At 40.4% G+C, this 20725-nt stretch overlaps 2 protein-coding genes across 3 annotated transcripts in view; one reads left to right on the top strand and one right to left on the bottom strand.

Annotated features, from left to right (window-relative positions):
* Positions 1-1086: 1086 nt before the first annotated feature.
* On the top strand, positions 1087-14150 carry wdr5 (WD repeat domain 5). 2 transcript variants are annotated; one of them, XM_053648504.1, is made up of 14 exons: positions 1087-2335; positions 4480-4614; positions 6427-6535; positions 7747-7820; positions 8663-8752; positions 8939-9028; positions 9114-9197; positions 9406-9461; positions 9557-9603; positions 9706-9781; positions 9952-9985; positions 10126-10200; positions 10320-10407; positions 11338-14150. In XM_053648504.1, exons 2-14 carry the CDS (start codon positions 4534-4536, stop codon positions 11436-11438), a joined length of 1005 nt encoding a protein of 334 aa, XP_053504479.1. In that variant the 5' UTR covers positions 1087-2335; positions 4480-4533; the 3' UTR covers positions 11439-14150. The 2 variants fall into 2 exon arrangements, with proteins under 2 accessions (XP_053504479.1, XP_053504480.1); XM_053648505.1 differs by lacking the exon at positions 1087-2335 and adding an exon at positions 2478-2771.
* Positions 14151-15296: 1146 nt separating this feature from the next.
* Positions 15297-20725, bottom strand: part of rxraa (retinoid X receptor, alpha a) — a 107365-nt gene continuing 101936 nt past the window's right edge. The window contains exon 11 of the mRNA XM_053649662.1: positions 15297-20183. Within this exon, the coding sequence (XP_053505637.1) occupies positions 20036-20183 (148 nt within the window). The 3' untranslated portion in view covers positions 15297-20035. The remainder of the gene's footprint in view (positions 20184-20725) is intronic.

The raw sequence follows: 20725 nt of genomic DNA on the forward strand, positions 1-20725 counted from the left end.
AATTGAATTGGTCATTAAAGGCAACCTCCATCCTGTTAAATATGTTTATGGTGAAGTATTTTTGATGTGCTTAGTAACTCAGGAGCTAATATAATTTAATAGGAGAAAACCATTTTCAATCATCATAAGTATAAGGATTAAGAGTCATGTTTCGCTGTTAGCTCCTAAAAACAAAAGAGCAAGAGCTTCTTTTCTCGCTCACTGTTTTCCTGCGATGTTCGATGTCATATTAATGAGAAATGTAGAAAGTAGAAGTAATGGAGACAGCACATGTTGGATTCCAGAATGCAATACAGATATAAAACTCAAACGTGCTGAGTGACAGCAGAGACTCGGCTCACCTAGTGAGCAATCGATGACACAAGAACAATGGCGTAGGTCAGGGGTTCTCTGACTAGGTATCACGTAGGGTTTCTTGTTTTACAAATAGGGTTGCGAGAGAAACTCACAATCTCCTGTTTAGTTTTATTCATTTATTTAGCAAATTAATATAAGAAATTTTGCTTTAGCTAGGAAAAACATTTTATCATTAACTTTACTGGCAGTCACATTAAATCATGCCACATTTAAATGAAGCTCGTGCTATTTTAGTCTTTTTCACTATCCTGACACTCAGCACTAGAGTAGGATTTCAAACAATTGATAAATTTCCCCATCCATCTACCTCTGCAAAAACGTACTAGTATTGTGCCTCAAATCGTATACTTATGTAGTATCTAGACCCTTACTGAGTACTAGCACTAAGCATTTTTCCCACTACAGATAGTGTTTGAATATTTTTGAATTTAAGGTCAGAGTTTTCGATTTGAGATGCAGCTCATGACACAGCGCAATCAAGAAAGTTTCAAGAGTCATTCTGCTTAACTTTGCTCTGCATGAAATCGCTAAGCATTTTACAATTCGACTTGGAACCCAGATGGGCAGGGGTGTTTTGGCTCTTACGTTACAACTATAGTGGATGTTGCTTTTTAACCCGCCAGGTGTACACACAATAGCCAAGTTTGGAGTCAAAGAAAAGTAGTAATGGCCATATGCCTTAAAAATTCAACATTCTAAATGGTTATATAGCACCTTTTAACCTTGGTGGTTCTACAAAGCTCTTTACACTGTTACTCACTCAACCATTCACACACATCATGGCACTAGCCTACCATCAGGAGGACACCAAAGGACACTTCAGCACGTGGAGGCATCTGGGCCGGGATCGAACCGCCAACCCTGTGATTAGCAGACAACCCGCTTTACCACCTGAGGCACAGCCACCCCATGACAGTCGAAGCTTTGGAAGCCGTGTGTATTGATGAGGTGAGTGAACTGGGCAGACCAAAGCACTAAAGCGCTGCTGCATCACTCTTTACGTAACGATGAATCGATCAGCAGGCAGTCAAATGGCATTGTGGGTAATGTAGGAAACAGATGAACATCAACATGTCCATGAAACAACTCAGAATTTGATTACAAAATAAATCTTGGACACCAGTGAAGCTCCCATGTTCATTATAAAGATTAATATGCGAGCTATTTATTATGTTTATTTCCTTTAAAGTGCCTGTGAGGTGCCTTGAAATGCGTAGCGTTATTCAATGTGTTTACATTGAAACAGGAAGTCAGTGGCCCCACCCCTTATAAAATAGAGTTTAGCTTACCTCACAACAATTGTCGGGGGCGGGACACTTCAGTTTCTACAGAGCATATGATTGGACAGAAAATCTGATGAGCCAATAAAGTGCAGAATGATGTCATCAAAATTGTTTATCTGTATCGGTGGTAGAGAGAGACCGTAAATCCTGAATGCATATATCTTCTAAATGGGAATTTTGTCATTGTTTTGGAGCACACTAGCTTATAGATAACCTTAAGTAGAACATATTCATGCTAAAAGCTACACAACGTCCATTTTGATTTCATAGGGACTTTAATATTACTGTATGTAGGTTGTCCTATCGTTGGTGAATGTCAACACTGATGACCAAAAAGACTTTATTAGTTGTTTATGGTTAAAATAACTTAGCGATTGGTCTTGCAGCTAAACATTTTGGAGTTACTAATGTTTAAACGCTCATTAGAGGGAGGACTCGAGTGCTTTCGGGCTTTGCAGTTCTTTTTTGACTCTCACTCTCTCTGTGCGCCTCCATCTTTGCGCATGCGCATTACTCACCTCCACACCACATTTCCCCGCCTGGATTCCCTCCATCAAACCCTATACAGTTTACCGATTCAATGTAAACACAAAAACGTGGTGTTTTTACGCATACTACCTGCATTTATTCCGGGATAAACGCCTCTGGTCCACTTGGAGATTTAAAAACACGTCGCTCGCCTGCAGAGTCGGAGGGTGAGTGATGTTTTCTACATTATCTTGTATTGTTTGAATGAATGTAAAACGATTTTGCAGAGAAACGAGTTCCTTCTAGGGCTTCAGAACATCTTAAGCGGTCAGGACTTACACAAAAAAAAACGTTTTGTTAGTTTTCGTTCAATTCTGAGCGATTAAATCACACTGTATTTGATCTCCGTGTGATATTTAAGTGTTTCCATTTGGCTTTACCGCTAGCCAGTTAACGTTAGCGTGTTCTGTCGGGTTTTCCTTTGGCTGAATCCCAAACGGCTCCTAGTGAGCATTAGGGGCGCTACATTAAAGTGCGCAGAAGCCGCTATTTCTCAGATGATGTAGTGCACCTAAATAGAGAGCAGGGAGCCATTTGGAATTCAGCCATTTTAGGCCTCATTTTGCTTGCTAACCAGCTAAACAAGAGTATCCTCTGCTTCGTGTGCGTTATTAGAGCACACTTTATGAAGTAGTTTACGTAATAAAGGTTTTATTTTTTGATGCAGTATGATTAGATAGATAGTTAACGGTTTATTGCTAGCAAACTTTTCCATTTGCCGAATCACGTTTCGGTGTAGCGTTATCAGAGTTAGCGTAGTCCGGCAGTGTCGTTAGCTAAGCTAGCTACAGCATTTTCTGCTGCTTTAAATCGACAGAGAGAAAAAAAACCGGATTAGCTTTATGAATTAATGTATACAATTCGAAATTGAGTCATTAGTTGGTGCAGATCTCTTTAACACACTAACTATAGATACAACATCTAGCTAGTAAATTATTATTAATGTTATTGTTCTATGTTATTTTATCTAATTATTAGTCTTATGTTAGTTTTTTCTTAAACCTGCAGTGTTGTGGTTTGGTCCTCTCTCGCCATCTCTCTCTCCCTCTTTCTTTCTCTCTCTTTCAATGTGTCTTTCTCTCTCTCTCTCTCTCTGTCTGTCTCGCTCTCTCTCTCCCTCTCTGTCTGTCTCGCTCTCTCTGTCTTTTTCTATCTCTGTCTTTCTCTCTCGCTTTCTATGTCTCTTTCTCTCTCCCTCTCTGTCTGTCTTGCTCTCTCTGTCTGTCTCTCTTTCTCTCTCTCTCTCCCTCTCTGTCTGTCTTGCTCTCTCTGTCTGTCTCTCTTTCTCTCTCTCTCTCTCTCCCTCTCTGTCTCGCTCTCTCTGTCTGTCTCGCTCTCTCTGTCTTTTTCTATCTCTCTGTCTTTCTCGCTTTCTATGTCTCTTTCTCGCTCTCTTTCTCTCTCTCTCTCTGTCTGTTTCTTTCTCTCTGTCTTTCTCTATCTCTCTCTCTGTCTATCTCGCTCTCTTTTTATGTCTTTCTCGCTCTCTGTCTGTCTTTCTCTCTGTCTTTCTCTGTCTCTGTCTGTTTCTTTCCCTCTCTGTCTGTTTTTGTCTCTCTCTCTCTGTCTCTCTCTCGCTGTCTCTTTCACTCTCTCTCTCGCTGTCTTTCTCTCTATCTATTGCTGTCTTTCTCTCTCTGTGTGTCTGTTTCTCTGTCTGCCTCTCTCCGTCTGTCTCTTTCCCTATCTGTCTGTTTCTCTCTCTCTCTCTCTCTCTCCTTTCTCTTCTCTTCTCTCTCTGTCAGTCAAGAAGGTCCTAAAATTGAAACTCATAGATTTGAATAACAAGTTTCTAGAGTTATAAATTTGAGCTTAAATGCGAACATATGAATTTGAAAGTTATAAATTTGTCTCATGATCATACCATCATATTTAATCGTCACGCTTAAAAGGCTGCAAATGAAAATAAATATGAAATTCATAATTAAGTATGGGAATAATCAGTTTCTTTAGACAAAAAAAAAAAGTTTAGTCTCCCGATTAATTTGCATTTTTTAAATCATATTAAAAATATCATTTGGGTAACTTCCCAAACTTCAGTTTGAGTTCAAAATTAAATTTCAGATGGTGTGTGAATTAAAATTTTAGATTTTTTTTTTTTGCATTTAAACTCAAGTTTATATATGATATATTTTCCAAATCACCCCAAAGAGAAAAGTGAAATGAATCTAACAGCTAGCGAATTTATTTTTTAGCACTGTTATAATACTGTTATTAACATCAACTTTAAACTCAGCTCCTTCATATGAAAGTTACTTATTTATTTATATATTTATACCCCTGTTGTTATTTATTTATTTTTATTTGTCAGTCCGGCTGAGGTGGAAGCTGCGTCTCTAACCCTGGTCCCTGCTCCTCGCTCACTATGGCTAGTGAAGAGAAGAAACCAGAGACTGAAGCGACTAAAACTCCGACGGCCTCCGCTGCTTCGGCCAGCCAGAGCAAAGTGAGCAACTGTGCTACGATGTGTGTGAAATACCACACGCACACACACGCGCACCACAGACCCTGTTAACACCTGCTTTTGCTCTGTGTTGGATCTCAGGATCATGTCTGAACAGAGATAACAAAGATCTACCAAAAAAATAAGTAGTGATGGCCCAAGAACTTAATCAGTTTATTATGGTATTAAAAAAACATCCCTTGGTGTGTCACAACGTTACGGTATTATAGAGAGATTCTAGCTGTTCCTCTCACTATTAAGTTTGTTTTATTGTATTGGGTTTACATTTATGGTATTTGGCAGACACCCTTATCCAGAGCGACTTACATTTCTCTCATTTATTCAGCTGAGCACTTGAGGGTTAAGGGCCTCGCTCAAGGGCCCAACAGTGGTAGCTTCAAATGGGTTCTATTTCTCACTGTGTTTTTCATCCTTTTATGGCGGTTTGTTATTTTGCACACGGGCGTACGCTGTAATTACGTCGTTACGTCACAATAGTACTCGGGAGTGCGCTGTTGTGGGAAAATAATCAACAACAGGGTGGTGTGAAGTGAAGCCTGTGGTTGTTTCAGTGCTTTCTGTGCACGTCCCGCATGGCGTGATACCAACATAAATAACGGGGGCAGTATAGCGCCGTCTGCGACTGAGTAAACAACCCAGTGTTGTGTCTCATGTTGCATGCTATTATCACATCGCGCTTAGATTATTGTGATCCATTGCACTTGGGTCTTCCTCAGTCATCTCTTGCTCGTCTCCAGACGGTTCAGGATGCAGCTGCAAGGCTGGTGTCCAGGGCAAAGAAATTTGATCACGTCACCCCAATTTTAGCATCGCTCCATTGGCTCCCGGTTTGTTTTAGTATCCAGTTTACGGTCCTGTTGTTTGTCTTTAAAACGCTTAATGATCAAGCACCTTCTTATCTCAAAGATCTTCTCACACCACGTTCATCTAGCAGATTTTTAAGATCTTCTGATAGGTTTCTCCCTCGATCCCATTTAAAAACTAAGGCGGATAGAGCTTTTTCAGTCGCCGCCCCTCGTTTATGGAATTAATTGCCACCAGACATCCGCCTCGCACCCTCAATTACCATTTTTAAAAAGAGGCTGAAAGCATATCTCTTCTCCCGGACATTTTAATCAAATTTTTTAAAATACTTTTACTATTTTCTATTGGCTGTCTTTTTTTTTGTTTTGTTCTGTTTTCTATTTGACTTTACTCTGTTCAGCACTTTGGTCAGCTTTGCTGTGTTAAATGTGCTTTATAAATAAAATTGACTGACTTCTGGACCATTATCCAGTAACTCTAACGTTTTGTTCCTGGTACGGTTAGTGTTTGAATTGTGAATAGTGTTTGAACAAATCTACCTTGGACTGTTCGAGTACCAGTCCATGAGAGCAGTCCACATGACCGTAGAAAGAGAACCAGAGCTGGTCAGTGTGTTCAATTCGTTGTACATGAAATGACTAAACGTTTTCCAGTTCGACTCGGAAACCCCACGACGAGGGATGTTTTGGCTTTTAATCCTAAAGATGATGTAAATAAAGTAGTCATACCGTGTCCCTGTATCGGTTGTTAATAAAGGAACGACAACGTTTTCTGAAAAGGACGCCCGTGATTTCAGATTTGTTAATAGCAAGGGGCTCTAGAAGACTTTTAACCTTCAGACCTTCAGAAAAGGACAGTCTTGTCACCTTAAACCGTTACCTTCCTCCTCCTGAATTTAACACGAGTGTTTGTAATCTAAATGCGCATGTTGCTGTTATTACTGTGTTTCTGCATGTCATTCCTGTGTTTTCCGTTTTTAATCTGCTTTAGTCCGCACCTGCGAAGCCTAACTACACACTGAAGTTCACCCTAGCGGGCCACACAAAGGCGGTTTCCTCGGTCAAGTTCAGTCCAAGTGGAGAATGGCTCGCCAGCTCGTGTGAGTAAATTCACCTGTGTTCCATCGAGTTCATTACTATTATGATTTCCCTCACAAGCTAACAATGGCTTCGTTTTAGAAACGTTAAATTGAACAGATTTCACCTTGGAACTGTCTAGAACGGGTACGAGATTTCACATGATTCACCACAACAGGGAGGAAACTTGGTCCATGTGAAACGCACAGCGTGATTCGACATGTTTATATAATTTCCACTGAAGCATTAAGTCAGGGTGGGACATGTCGAGTGGCCCCTCCCCCTTTTTAAATAGCCAATCGCGTTTAGATCACCTCACAGCTTTTTATAATGTCAGGGGTGGGACACTTCAGATTTTCGAGAGCATTTGATTGGACAGAAATCTGACGAGAAGCCGAAGTACAGAACGATGTCATCAAAATTGTTGATCCGTATCGGTGGTAGAGAGAGATTTCTCCATTTCGAATGTGTATCTCGTTGTAAATGGGGAATTTTGTCATTGTTTTGGAGTGCACTAGCTTATAGATAATCTTAAGGTGAACATATTCATACTAAAAGCAACAAAACATCTATTTTGATTTCATGGGGACTTTTAATTAAGAATAAATTGGCCTCATGCCCCCTTTTTTATTTTGGAGAAAAGTAAAAGCACCTCCTCGTTTTCAGTCGGGACAGTCCATCTGTGTATTTTATGGGGGTGCAGAGTATTCATGTGATGTGATGTGCGTTAAAATAATCAACCTAAGCAGTTTGATCAGCGTAGAAATTGTTTGTTTAGAAAGGTACATTAATAAGCTTTAAAGTAAAGACCGTTATTTAAAAACATCCAGCATCACAGGTTTGTTTAGTACAGGGGTGTCCAATCTTATCCGGAAAGGGCCGGTGTGGGTGCAGGTTTTCATTCCAACCAAGCAGAGGCCACACCTGAGTCTATTGAAAGCCAAGGTCAACTGATTAAACAGGTGGAATCAGGTTTGGCTCCTGCTTGGTTGGAATGAAAACCTGCACCCACACCGGCCCTTTCCGGATAAGATTGGACACCCCTGGTTTAGTAGAAGTAAATAGGCAAGTGAGTTTCCTTTAAAACTTTACATTCGCACTTCTATCACAGAGCTAGTTACCGAGATATTTTGTCTCCACGTACACCAAGTAATCATTTAGACAGAGGATTGTTTAAAAGTTTTGAAAAATGCCATATTCTTTGAATCATGTCATGACTGGCTTTGTTTTTCAGCTGCTGATAAACTTATCAAAATCTGGGGCGCGTACGATGGGAAGTTTGAGAAGACAATATCCGGACACAAACTTGTAAGTGGAAGTTCGGTTCTGGCCTTCGTACCCTCTTTTCTAGCACCAGCATTGTTGCCGAGTTATTTATGTCGCCCGGGACTCGTCCCTGTTAATCAGTATGTGATGACACACACGTATACACAGCCATTTCTGGGCTCGGTTTTGTGTACATGGATTATTGAGGTAACTGCATTAGAATGTTGGTGAAGTTGATGATCTTGGATTTGTCCATTCTTCAGGAGTAGACTACTTATTCGATTTAGACAAGATTAGATCGTGCGTTATTTGCTCAAGCAGATTAGGAGTTAGGTAGACTTCATTTTTAATTAAAGTGTTTGTACGGGGGATATTAGATGTCATTGCCACCTATAGCCTAATTGTAGGAGGACTAATGCATGTTTATTTTAAGTCTTTTTTCATGAGTATTTAAAACCGAGATTGAATCACGGCCAACGGGGATTTCTGATCCATTATTTTGCGCACAGTTTCTTTAGATGAGCAAAGATAAACTAACATGCTATTAGTGTAGAGTACTGAGAGCTCGAAATAACATATTGAACAAAAATAAAGTCTTGTGCAATCATTATGGTTTACTAACTTTGATTTAGCATCCCAGAGAGCCACATTAAACAAAACAAAAAAAAGAAGAAATTACTGGCTTCTCTAGGACTCTGTACCATTTGCTTGGTTATGGTTTCATGTCTTGATGTATCTGGGTTCAAAATGATCCTGTCTGAAGTGAGTCACTTAAATCCAAGGTCCATGCTTATTGAATCCCCGAGCGTTAATAGTACATAAAAGTTCAAACATTTTGGTTGAAAAGAGGCTCGCTCACTTTTGTCATGATTGTCTGCTTACAGGGGATCTCGGACGTTGCCTGGTCCTCTGATTCGAACCTCCTGGTCTCAGCATCTGATGACAAAACCCTGAAGATCTGGGACGTGAGCTCCGTAAGTCCTGCTGTGTTGATCAAATCTGAGCTCTTACTGTCAACAGTACGAGTTGTGGGGATGACGGGAAGGGTCTTGAGTCATGAGTCTGCGAATATTACTCTGTTATAGAAATATGGGTAAAACCATGGGAAGGGTATTGACGGGTTTATTGCTAATGACGCTTTTTTCCTTTGATTTTCTTAGGGAAAATGTCTGAAAACCTTGAAGGGCCACAGCAACTATGTGTTCTGCTGCAATTTCAACCCTCAGTCCAACCTCATCGTGTCTGGATCAGTAAGTTCATTTCCTGATGCGTCACCGCTGTACATAAGAGCACTGATTTTGCGTAAACGTAACGCTGCCTGTTTTCGCCCGTAAGTTTGACGAGAGTGTCCGGATATGGGACGTTAAGACGGGGAAGTGTCTGAAAACGTTGCCGGCTCACTCGGACCCGGTCTCTGCGGTGAGTATCTGCGAGTCTGTGAGCATCATATAAGGACTAAAATAACGTTGGGCTCGCTGATCTAGGAAAATAATCAACGTTTCTCGTAACGACGCATCCTGAAGCGTTCCATTCCTTTCGGTTATTGCGATGCTTTTAACCATGTGTGGCATGAATGACGTTTTATATGTAACGTGTGTTTATTTTATGACTCTCCTTTTGGTTTCAGGTCCATTTTAACAGAGATGGCTCTCTGATCGTGTCCAGCAGCTACGATGGCCTGTGGTGAGTACATTTCTTCGTAAGAACACTCAAACCTTTATGTAGAACGGTTGATGATCTTGAGGACATAATTAACGCTCGGGTTAATATTGTTACAGCCGTATTTGGGACACAGCGTCAGGCCAGTGCCTTAAAACACTCATTGGTAAGTTCTCACACTCCAATAAGCATTCGAACGTCCTTAACAGCTCTCAAGAATAGCCTTGTGTAATCGTCATCATCATCTAACCCTGCATGTTGTCCTCAGATGACGACAACCCCCCTGTGTCCTTTGTGAAGTTCTCCCCCAATGGCAAATACATTCTGGCTGCCACGCTGGATAAGTGAGTAACAGCCCTCCTGCTGATTTCCGCTCCTGACTCAACCCGGAAAAAAAAAAAAATTTAAAAATCAGCCTGAATGGCATTTTGATTATAACAGGTTACATTTATAATATTTTTTTTGAGCAAATTGATTTGGAATGCTACAATTTAAAACCATTTGTTGTTTATAGCACCCTGAAGCTTTGGGACTACAGCAAAGGAAAGGTGAGGACTGGATGGGTTTTTTTTGTTTGTTTGTTTTTCTAATTCTGTAAAAAACATTTATTTTAGTGAGAACAGCAGCCTGCACATTACACAGAGAAGATTCATTTCCTCCACTTATTAACACATTTGCCTTTTTATAGTGCTTGAAAACGTACACCGGTCACAAAAATGAGAAATATTGCATATTTGCGAATTTCTCCGTCACAGGTGGCAAGGTAAGGTGTTCTCAGCTTTTAGCATTCGAGACTTTTATTTTGAACCATAGATACTTTGTTTTATTTTTTACATTTTTTTGTGGAAATGATTGTAACTAACCTCCCCCCCCCCCTCTCAGTGGATTGTCTCAGGCTCAGAAGACAATATGGTTTACATCTGGAACTTGCAGACTAAGGAGATCGTACAGAAACTGCAGGGTCACACAGGTAAATAAACGGCAGCGCAAGAAACGCTTCTCTACAATTGAACAGACTTGGCTTATCATTTTATTGTCAAACGTTGTTTATAAAAAAAAAAAAAAAAAAGTGTTTTTTTTTTTGTGGGGGGGGCGGGCGTGGGTTACACCCTGAGTGCTCAGAAATCTCTTTGGAACATCTCCTTACAGAAAACGTCACCATATGAACATTTATACGTTTATCTTTTATTAAATAACCATATATAATGTTTATTGTTTGTATTCGATTAGGTGTTACGTGGTGGTTGCTAGGTGGTTATGTTATCTTATGTGGTTGCTAGGATCTTGCTTCATGGTTGCTGTGGTATTCCGGGTTGTTTCTAGAATGTTAGCATGTTTTTCCAGGTGGTTGTTCTGATATTCCAGTTGGTTGCAGGGGTATTCCAAGTGGTTGCTAGGATGTTAGGTGGTCGTTATTTTAATCTTAAGTGGTATGCTAGGGTGTTTACTAGAGCTAGGTAGTTGCTATGTTGTCCTTGGTGGTTGTTGCAGTTGGGCGATACTGCTACCGCTAGGATATTTTATCTTAAGTGGTTGCTGTGTCATTCCATCCGGTTGCCATGACGTTGCTAGGTGGTGGTTATGTTATCCCAGGTGGTAGCTAGACTCTTTCTAGATGCTTGCCTTGCAATCTCTGAAATTGGGAAGTTCAGCTGGTTTCTAGCATGTAAACTGGTTCGAATTAGATCTGAATCATCCACCACACACGCACATCCCTGTGTACCAGCTGTTACTATAGAAACAATAACGTATTAGGATAAGCGCATTAATATAAACCTGTGCTGTGCCTTACAGTTGACACTGTTCTAGAAACGTAACACCTTCTGGCCAATCAGATTTGAGAATGCAACGATGCTGCGGTACGCAACTCCAATAAATGATCTCGTGTCTCCTTTTCCAGATGTAGTGATCTCGACCGCCTGCCACCCGACAGAGAACATCATCGCATCAGCAGCACTAGAGAACGACAAGACCATCAAGCTGTGGAAGAGCGACTGCTAAGCTAGAACACGTGCAGGCTTTTATTTTATTACTGTTCCTTTTTTTTTTTTTTTTTTAAATTTTGTATTTTTCATTTTTTTGGGGAAGAAGGACATTTTATTATGAGGAACACGAGGTCAGGCCGTTCGTGCCCCATGATCACGTGTTCTTGGCAGGAAGCACAGCGTACGCACGTGTCCAGAGCAGCCGACGCAGAGAGACTTACGTTAAAAAAAAAAAACACACCACTCCTTTTAACCGTCTCTGCCCTAAAATACTTTCCACTCTCTCTCTCTGTCTATGTACATCTCTGCCTTACCTAAATATGTGTTTGAATTAAACCCTCAGCGCTGATACGTGTATATTTTGGTCTTGTAGATCTAGGCAGCTTTGATTCCTCTTCTATCTAACAGGCTTTCTGACTTGTTCTGTTTTGTAGATTGTGTTGATTTTTTTTTTTTTTTTTTCCATACATTTAACTTGAGCCAAAATTGAACCATTCAATGTGTTCGTTCATTCGAAAATTCACCAGTTCTCACACGTGAAGTGGTCTGGTCTGGTTATTGTCTGACTGCCAGTGTTTATCGTGTGCCTGATTTAAATGCCATTTTAAGGTGGAGTTTATTAAACCGGCTACAACAGTTAGAGCCCATGGTGTGAGATGGTATAAAGAAGAATAATATTTTACTTTCACTCATTTCTCTTTAAAGAAAAATTCCACCCTGGATGAATTATAATCTCTATAAGTAACGTGATCCTCGGTTGCGTCCAAGATTTATTTTTGTTATGAGATACTGAGTTTTTTGTTTAAACTTTTTCATTGTTGGGGTAAAAAGTGCTTTTTCTACTTCACCCACAATGCTGTTTGACTGCAGTCTGATCAATTAATCTCTACCTAGTGAGAGCGATGCGGCGGCCCTTTATTCCTTCTCGCAATTAACGTGCTTGAGGGTGGACTTTTTCTTTAATATTCACACATTTCCTACAGAAAAGTGTTGTCTCAGACGTCCTGATCCTTCATGTTCGTGTACATGGACAGATTTTTTTTTAATTTTTTTTTTTAAACAATATGATGTGATCAATATGATGTGATCAGCGCAAACGGTTTTGTCCATCGGAGGGTTTCGTATTTGTGGAGTTGGTGTCACACAAGCCAAAAAAGAAACATTTCAGATTTGTGCTAAACAGTTTCTACAGTGTTCTGGGTTTATTTCAAAGTATAACGCTCACGCCAATTTCTGGAGCACTGCTTCCTGGAAATAGTTTAGAAATGAGTCATTCGTGAGATGTAACGGCCTAGGTAATGATTATCGTGTGTGGAAAATTGGGAATAAGAACTCCAGGTCCTGCGGTCACAAGTTTAAAAAATAACTGTAGATAAATTCACTTGCTGTACGACTTTCTGAACCCGTGATCATGTATAAACTCAGTTCAGCTTGTCATAACCTGTATGAGACCTGCGTTCGTTCATCTCCACCATGCACACTTGGGTTATTTTCTGCTCAGACACAAGTTGTTAAAGGTTGCTTTATATGTTTGTAGTTTCTACATTTTTGTGAGGGGGAAAAAAAATGGTGACCAAATATGAAGGTGGGCTTTAACACTGCCTCAGGTTTGTATAACCTCCATTCAGCTTCTCGGTTTAACCAGCTCTCTTTCTTTGTGGTCTTACTGTGTGTGCAGTAGTAATAATGGTGGATGAGTGTTGTATTTTCCTGCGACATGAGCGTTGGTGTTAATCCAACCTCTGTGTTCTCTCTCTCTCTCTCTCTCTCTGTGTGTTGACTTTCAGTGTGATCACAAGGGCTGCATGAGAAACTGGACTTTAACCTGTGACTCAATAAAGTTCGTTTTTTTTTTTCCCCCCTGTTTTAAAAAAAAATGTCTAACAGCGTAGGCTCATTGTGCAGACGGTGTCAGGGTATGAGGTCTAATGTCAGGCTCATCATGCTTTCAATCCTAAGCTGATTACCTGAAACAGGTTTGAGCTGCATTTCACATAAAATGGTCATTCTAATGTATGTAATGAGTATAAACTGGTATAAATGAGTTTCTAATAAAATAAGGCTCAATTTTTGGCATCTACATGCTGTGGAAAATGGCTTGACGTTTATGGAAGCAAGAACGACAGATAGCCAGAATGGTATGAACTAGAGGCTGGGGCTGAATTCTTTCTAGCCCATGCTGTATAGTTTCACACAGTCCTGTCATGTGATTACACCGAATCAAGCGGCTTACAGATTTTGCAGCTGATTATTTAAGCCCGCTACATCTATGGTGTCATCAGCATGACTGAGAACGCTCCAGTAAAATACGATACAAACATTTCTCGATCATTGATTTTTCAAAACGCCTTTGGAAAAACTCGCAGTAAATATACAATGCAAGCATCATCAAATCAAGATAAAACCATGAAGGGATGACCGAACCGTATGTTTTGTGTGATTGGAATGAAAGCTAGTTAACAGCAAGTGCAAATTCTGTTTCTCATGCTAACAGCATAATTAGAGAGTTTGGGGGATTGAATCCCACCTCTGCCCTGTTCCCATGGAGTTTGCATGTTCTCCCTGTGCTTTGTGGCTTTCCTCTGGGTCCTCTGGTTTCCTACCACAGTCCAAGGACGAGAGTTGTACACTGATGTGCATGTGTGTGTGTGTCCAGGGTGTTCCCTGCCTCGTGCCCTGAGTTCCCTGGGATTCACCGTGATGCTGTGTAGGATAAGCGGTCCAGAAAATGGACGGAATTAGGGGCACTTTAAAAAAATAGCAATCACGAATGGCATCTCATTAATCGTGTTTCTGTGTATTCAGACACGTTCACACCTAGCGCAAATTAAGGGTCCCTACTATCCACCTACTGTTTTTGGGAAGTTGGAGGAAACCGGAAGACCTGGCAGAAACCCATACGGACATGGAGAACGTATAAACCTCCACACATATAATGAGTCTTTATTGGTCACGTAGACATTACATCACGTAGACATTACAGCACAGTGAAATACTTTTCTTTGCATATCCCACCTTGTTAGGAGGTTGGGGTCAGAGTGCAGGGTCAGCCATGATACGGCACCCCTGGAGCAGAGAGGGTCAAGGGCCCAACAGTGGTAGCTTGGCAGTGCTGGGGCTTGAACCCCCGACCTCCTGATCAGTAACCCAGAGCCTTAACCGTCAAGCCTATGTAGTAACCCTAACTCGGGATTGAACTGGGACCCTGGAGCCATAATGTCTTTCTAAATTTCTAACAAAAAAAGTCATTTTAGTCTCATCACATTTGTGCAGTTTCCTACACAGCCACCATCCGGACAATCCACAGGCATGTGAAGAGGTTTTGCTTGGTCATTTCCATAAAAATTGTATATATTTTTCTTCTTCAAAAATTTGCGATGCAATTTGCTGAGTTTTTTGTGATTTTTATTTTGCAGAAAACTACTTGAATTGGCGAAATGGCAATGGCACGAAATAGTTTTGCACGGTCTTTCGCAGTGATGTTTGTTGCTAAACGAGACCTTTTAGCTGTACTCATGTTTGACGCACGTGAATCGATGAGGGCTTTGACTGAATGCGTGTTGTGATGACGTCACACGACGCGTCTCGGCCCGCATCTGTGGAAAATCTGCAGTAATTTCGAAAAATCCCAAGCTCCTCCGACAATTGCCGGAGTTTACTTGATTTCGCGTTCGTTTACGAGATCGCAAAAATTATGAAATCCTGGCGGGACTGAATATTGCTATTGTAATGAATACACAGTGTACAGCGTATATCTAAAATCTATTTACGACGGGTTTTTAAAATCGAAATAAAAATCATTTCCTTTATACTACATCCAAACCCATGCAATACAATACTACAGTAAGGCATTAAATTGGCAAACAACAACAACTTTTAATCTTTTTAAACTTTATTTTTTTATTCCTATTCTCATGAAGAACATCAACGAACAAAGCACAAATAACATCTCCTTGAAAACAGACAAAAAATTAGGCAGAGGGTCCTGTCACTCAGTGACAGACGAAAAAGGAAAAAAACAAACAGAACAAAAAAAGGTAAAGTACAGGCGAAAGCTGCAAAAGGGTGTCACCGGTGACCTCTTCTTTCCCGTCCCCGACTTTTATAGAGGTCTGAGTTTCTCCACTCTTTCCCATATCAAATCAACATTTACACAATATGTATACAACAGCCCACGAAAGTCGGTGTGAAGGAAGGCATGAAGACGTAAGCAAGAGATAAAATTACATTTGTACAAAAATAGATCTTTTTAGGTGTCTCTCTGTGTAGCAACTAAACAAGTGATTGTGTTACGGTCAAAGATCATCCTCATTAGGCAATTCCATAAAGTGTTCTCTCTCTCTCTCACTCCTTTATGTCCCCTTAAGTCTGAACTCATGGAGTCGATTCGGATCATAATCACAATCGTAATCAAAGACTTTCCTGATTATCACTAATTGATAGCTGAAAAGACCCAGGTTTTTAAAAAATGCACCTGAAAAACCCGTTTCGAGGATTGCCACGTTGTATATACACACAGCTGACGGAGCAAACGGCTTCACCTTCGCCTCACGGTTGATATTTTTGGCTTGTCGTCGCAGTTCTTGAGGTCTCATAAGGATGATTGTGATTGTAAAACAGTGAAGCTGGTGCGTGATCATGTGTTAGTACTCAGAGCTGCTAGCACAGCGATTGTTTTTAATATATCTATATATAAAACACTCCGAGAACCTTTCCGAATATTACACAGTGCAAGTAGGCCTGTTATTTAGTAGGTGTTACTGAAGCACTCGTCTCTCCATCTTTTCTAACATTGAAACATTGGGAACATTTAAGGAAATGATTTTATAATCTCTATATATTTATATTTCTAAATATATACACATGTACATATAGACAAAATATAGCTTTATGGTCTATATAAAGCGTTTACGATGTCGATCTTTTAGTTCAGAGGACTTTGCTTTGAGGTGTTTGCTGCAGGAGAGCGTGTGTTTGTTGTTACTGATTTCACAAATCTGTAAATGGCTTCAGAATCCCTGTGGTGCGGCAACCCTTCATTTAAGACCTGATCGCGTTCAAAAAGTGAATTTTCCAAACGTAAGCTTGAAGGTGCTTCTCGGTTTTATTCATATGTCGGAATTATGGACACTCTGTTAGTCTACATCGAGGAGTAATTCGGTTTAGGTTGCTTCCTCTGATTGAAGGGGGAATTATTATTATAATTTTTTTTTTTTACACAATTCTTACATCAAATATAACTGATTAGCCAAGACACATTTGGTGTCTGAAGTTTGTTTCTTTAGATTTACACTGGAGCTACAAAGCGAATGTTGCTTACGAGTAATAGAACGCTATCTCACCCAAAATCTTTTCCATAAGCACGTGCCAAAATCTTCATATACCTACTTTAAATGGCTAAAGACTGTCGTTTACACATGTATCTTCTGTAACCTGATGGATTCTCATGTAAAACATTATATTCAGGGGGTAAATAATGTAGGGACTATGGTGACTTTGTTCCTTTCCATCTGTATTTTCTTTCAGATTGTCAAAAAGTCTCCACACGAGACGCTTATCAACGATCAAGTTCTGGTGTTGGGGGAGGGTGAGGTGAAAAATGGACCAATATTGCTAACACAAAAAAATCTTAGCAGGCAGAGAGAAAAAAATCTTTTTAAAAACCAAAACACTAGCATATACAAATTATCGGTGTGACTGCTACTTAATTAATAATTAGCAGCGCCTCCATTTTCTAAAAATGAATTCACAGGTCAGAGTTCCCGTGTCCTTTCCCCTTCAGCGAGCTATGTTTTCTGCCATGCGAATTTTCTTTGCATTGGCCCTGACTGATGGTTCTGATTTTTTTTATTGTCTGAAAAAGCGTGCTTTTCATGTGTTTTTTCTTAGCTGCAGCTAAAAAAAATGGATCAGATCCCAACATTCAAAAACAATGTCTAGTTTTCCAAAATGGCTGCCTCCAATGTTGCACTGTTCAGCTACACACTAAAGAATTGCTCTTTAAAAAAAAAAAAAAAAAAAAAAACGACCAAAAAGACCCCTACAATAAGTCAAACTGTGTAATAACCACTTCAGTAAATGTCTGAATATCATTTGAGGAAAAGATTTTGGGTTCTATTACTTCTATTAGCTAGATTAGCATTGTAGGTCCAGTGCAAAAAACTTCGAGTAAATATATACCATTAATAATGTCTTGCCTAATTAACTACGTTTGGGATCAGTGGATACGTTTCTGCAACTTAACACTTTTCCACCAGAAATCCAACCACCATTCCCTGTTTCATGTGTTCAAGACTCTTCTCATTGCTGGTTATTAAAATACAACAAGAATAACAGTTCCACAGCTTCAATCATATTCCAAAAATTTTCTAATAAATCTCAGTTAATCATATTAACTGATCAAGAAATCATGTCCTGACCATCTCCGGCCCTATGTCCAGCTGAAGGAAAGATAGAATACATTGAAAAAGTGCCATCCCCCCACATCCCCCCAATTAAATCCTTCAAGTAATTCTGCAGTGTTGCATGTCATCCACAAGGGGGAAGTCACAGCTCTCTCATTTCCTCACTGCAAATAAACTGCTCGCCTCAGAACTCTGTATGCATACACATTAGCACCGGGGCACCAAATCCTGGTCCTGCTACTCTTAGTGTCAAAATACAACTCAGACTGAGGCTCAGGGTTGGTTTGGTGTGCTGTATAGACTTTGTAAGGAAAAAAAAAATAGCGACCTCACCATGGGCAGTCTTTGGAAAGAATGCTAAGATGCATAGTTAAGCAGCAGCAGCGTTGGGAAAGGAAAAAAAAAGAAAGAAGAAACAAAGATGGAGAATATAGGAACATTACATAGCTCAGAAAAATTCACACTCAAAAAGAGACAAAAGAAAACATCTTCTTAAACAACACTTGGTTTGCCCAGAGAAGTGCAGGTTGTGGATGGTCATTGGCCCCTGTCCCCCTCAAGAGCCAACTAACCACCTAAGGCTCAGAATATGAGGTTAAGTGCTAACAAACAAGAACGTCCTCATAAGGTGAACTGCCAACTGAGTTCGTCAAGGATTGGGGGGTTTCAGGGACCGACGACTGAGGAGTGAGAGGTAATTGCACGTCGTGAAACAGAAATGAATACTGAGTGTGGCAGTAATGTTGTGTACAAGTGATGCATCATATCCCAAACCTGGGTTTGACTATGAGGGACGTGAACTGGTGTACCGCAAAACACCTGCTTTAGTGATGAGCTGGACTTCTCTGAGGTCCCGTCCACACATGTACGCATGGTTTTGACAACGTAGTTTTAATTCTCGGTTTAAAAAAAGATCCGTCCACACAAACAATTTTTAGAAAATATGTCCGCTCACACGAATAGCGTTTTCGAAAAATATCTCCGTCCACACGAACAGTGAGTGTTTTTGAAACGATCGAAATGCAAAGATGCTTTGAAAACGCTCACATGATCACACAAGCCCAGTAGGTGGCGATAGTATGTCATAAACTGTTATGTCAAACGTCTCAAGAATAATGTTAAGAGCATGAGTGTTTAGCCGTAGAGAAGGTGAAATCCGAATAATGTGAAATTAAATTGCGTCATCAAATTAGAAATTACAGACCACAAAGTAACAACCTGGTCAGCAACACATGCTCAATGCACAAGCTCGTGTGCACTCTGACGTAAGCGTTTTCACGTTTCTATTTCAAAGTTTTTCAGTATTGAAATTACTTCACCTTGACCCAAAACGTATTTATTGTGTGGACAGGAGAGGCCAAAAGGCAGAGAAGAAACGACGTGTTCAAAAATATCCGTGTACATCCGGACGGGAACCGGGACACAGTGAAAAGTCTACGAGAGCTGATTTTGTGAGCGGAGTCACTGCAACGAACACGTTTTCGCTTCCTGTTCCCTCACGATATACGGTTGAAACAGTGGGACGGTTTCACGCATACCAATGTGCTGAAAAACAGAGAGTCAGTAACACCCCCAAGCATTCAATAATCCAAAGAGTCTTCCCATTTTTCAAACCAACAGTCGTGGCAGAGTGCTCGGTTCTCCTGATCTGAAAGCTCGTCATCATTATCATCGTCATCATGATTACTTCAACGTCCAATCCATCTCTTGAGTGTGTGTATCCCCAGACGCCTGGAGCCAGATGTTGTTGAGGCTGTTGAAGCCCTTGTGCGGAGCTCAGCCTTCATTTTTCTTTTCCTTTAGTCAAGAGCCAGATCTTCTCCACAGCTTCAATCCCGTCATTTTCAAGACCAGGCCTGCTACTCGGTCCCCTGACACTTCCAGCCAACCTTCTGTCTCAAGAGTCTCATGTTGTGTTTTCCTTTCTTTTTTTCCCCTCTCCTTTTTACATCTAACCACACGTGAATTTATGGTTCAGTCATTTGTTGCCTTTGAGTCCCACTCAAATTATTAATATTTTATTTATATCTTTTTACAAGGTATAAAAAAAAAAAAAAAAAGAGACCCTATGGGCGCGTTACGAGACACTGATTGGAGGGAATGGCTTGCTGAGCCCCTCTTCAGCGTATAACGTCACATGATCAGTCTTGTTAAGGAGGAGGGGCTAGCTTCCCCCAGTCTCCCAGGGCAACAGGAGGGTGTGATATCTTTACGTCATTTGATGGGGCGCCTCCAGCATCTCCATGAGGAAGGTGTCGATGGGCGTGTCCCCGATGAGCTTGAAAAAGAACAAGTGTTCTAGACACTTGAGGCCGATGGAACGCAGCGCCGGCAGCCGCAGCAACAGCTTCGCAAACCTGTTCCACACACACACACACACACACACACACACACACACACACACACAAAATAAGATAAAGTTTCACAATTATACTAAGCAGCACAACCGAGAAATGAAGTACTGCTATGCTATCCATACTGCACAGATAAATAGTTTGGACACTTCAAGCACTTATCGCTGCTGTAATAAAGGCTTCCAGGAACATGGAGTAGAGCAATGCACTTAATAACAGGCCTGCATAAACAGCTGGGTCAATATTTATTTAATCTAAGCCCTTAATGAGAAGGAAAATTGGAAGTATGTCCAAGAACTGTTGCTGAGGCATGGGTTTGACCTACAGGAAAATATGTCATGTCAAACATGCAGCGCCTGCTTCCTATATTTTATTTACTGCTTTTATATATTATCCAACTAGAGTTCTATTAGATCTGGTGCAATTAAAAGCTTGCAACTTATACAAAGCTCAACAACTCATCCTATCTGTACATGTATGCCAGGTTAACAGTTCTAGATTTCTAAAGGAGTACTAATTGGAACCTTGATAACTAGATATATAAT

The sequence above is a fragment of the Ictalurus furcatus genome, chromosome 18, assembly GCF_023375685.1.
Source record: "Ictalurus furcatus strain D&B chromosome 18, Billie_1.0, whole genome shotgun sequence".
Lineage (NCBI taxonomy): Eukaryota > Metazoa > Chordata > Actinopteri > Siluriformes > Ictaluridae > Ictalurus > Ictalurus furcatus.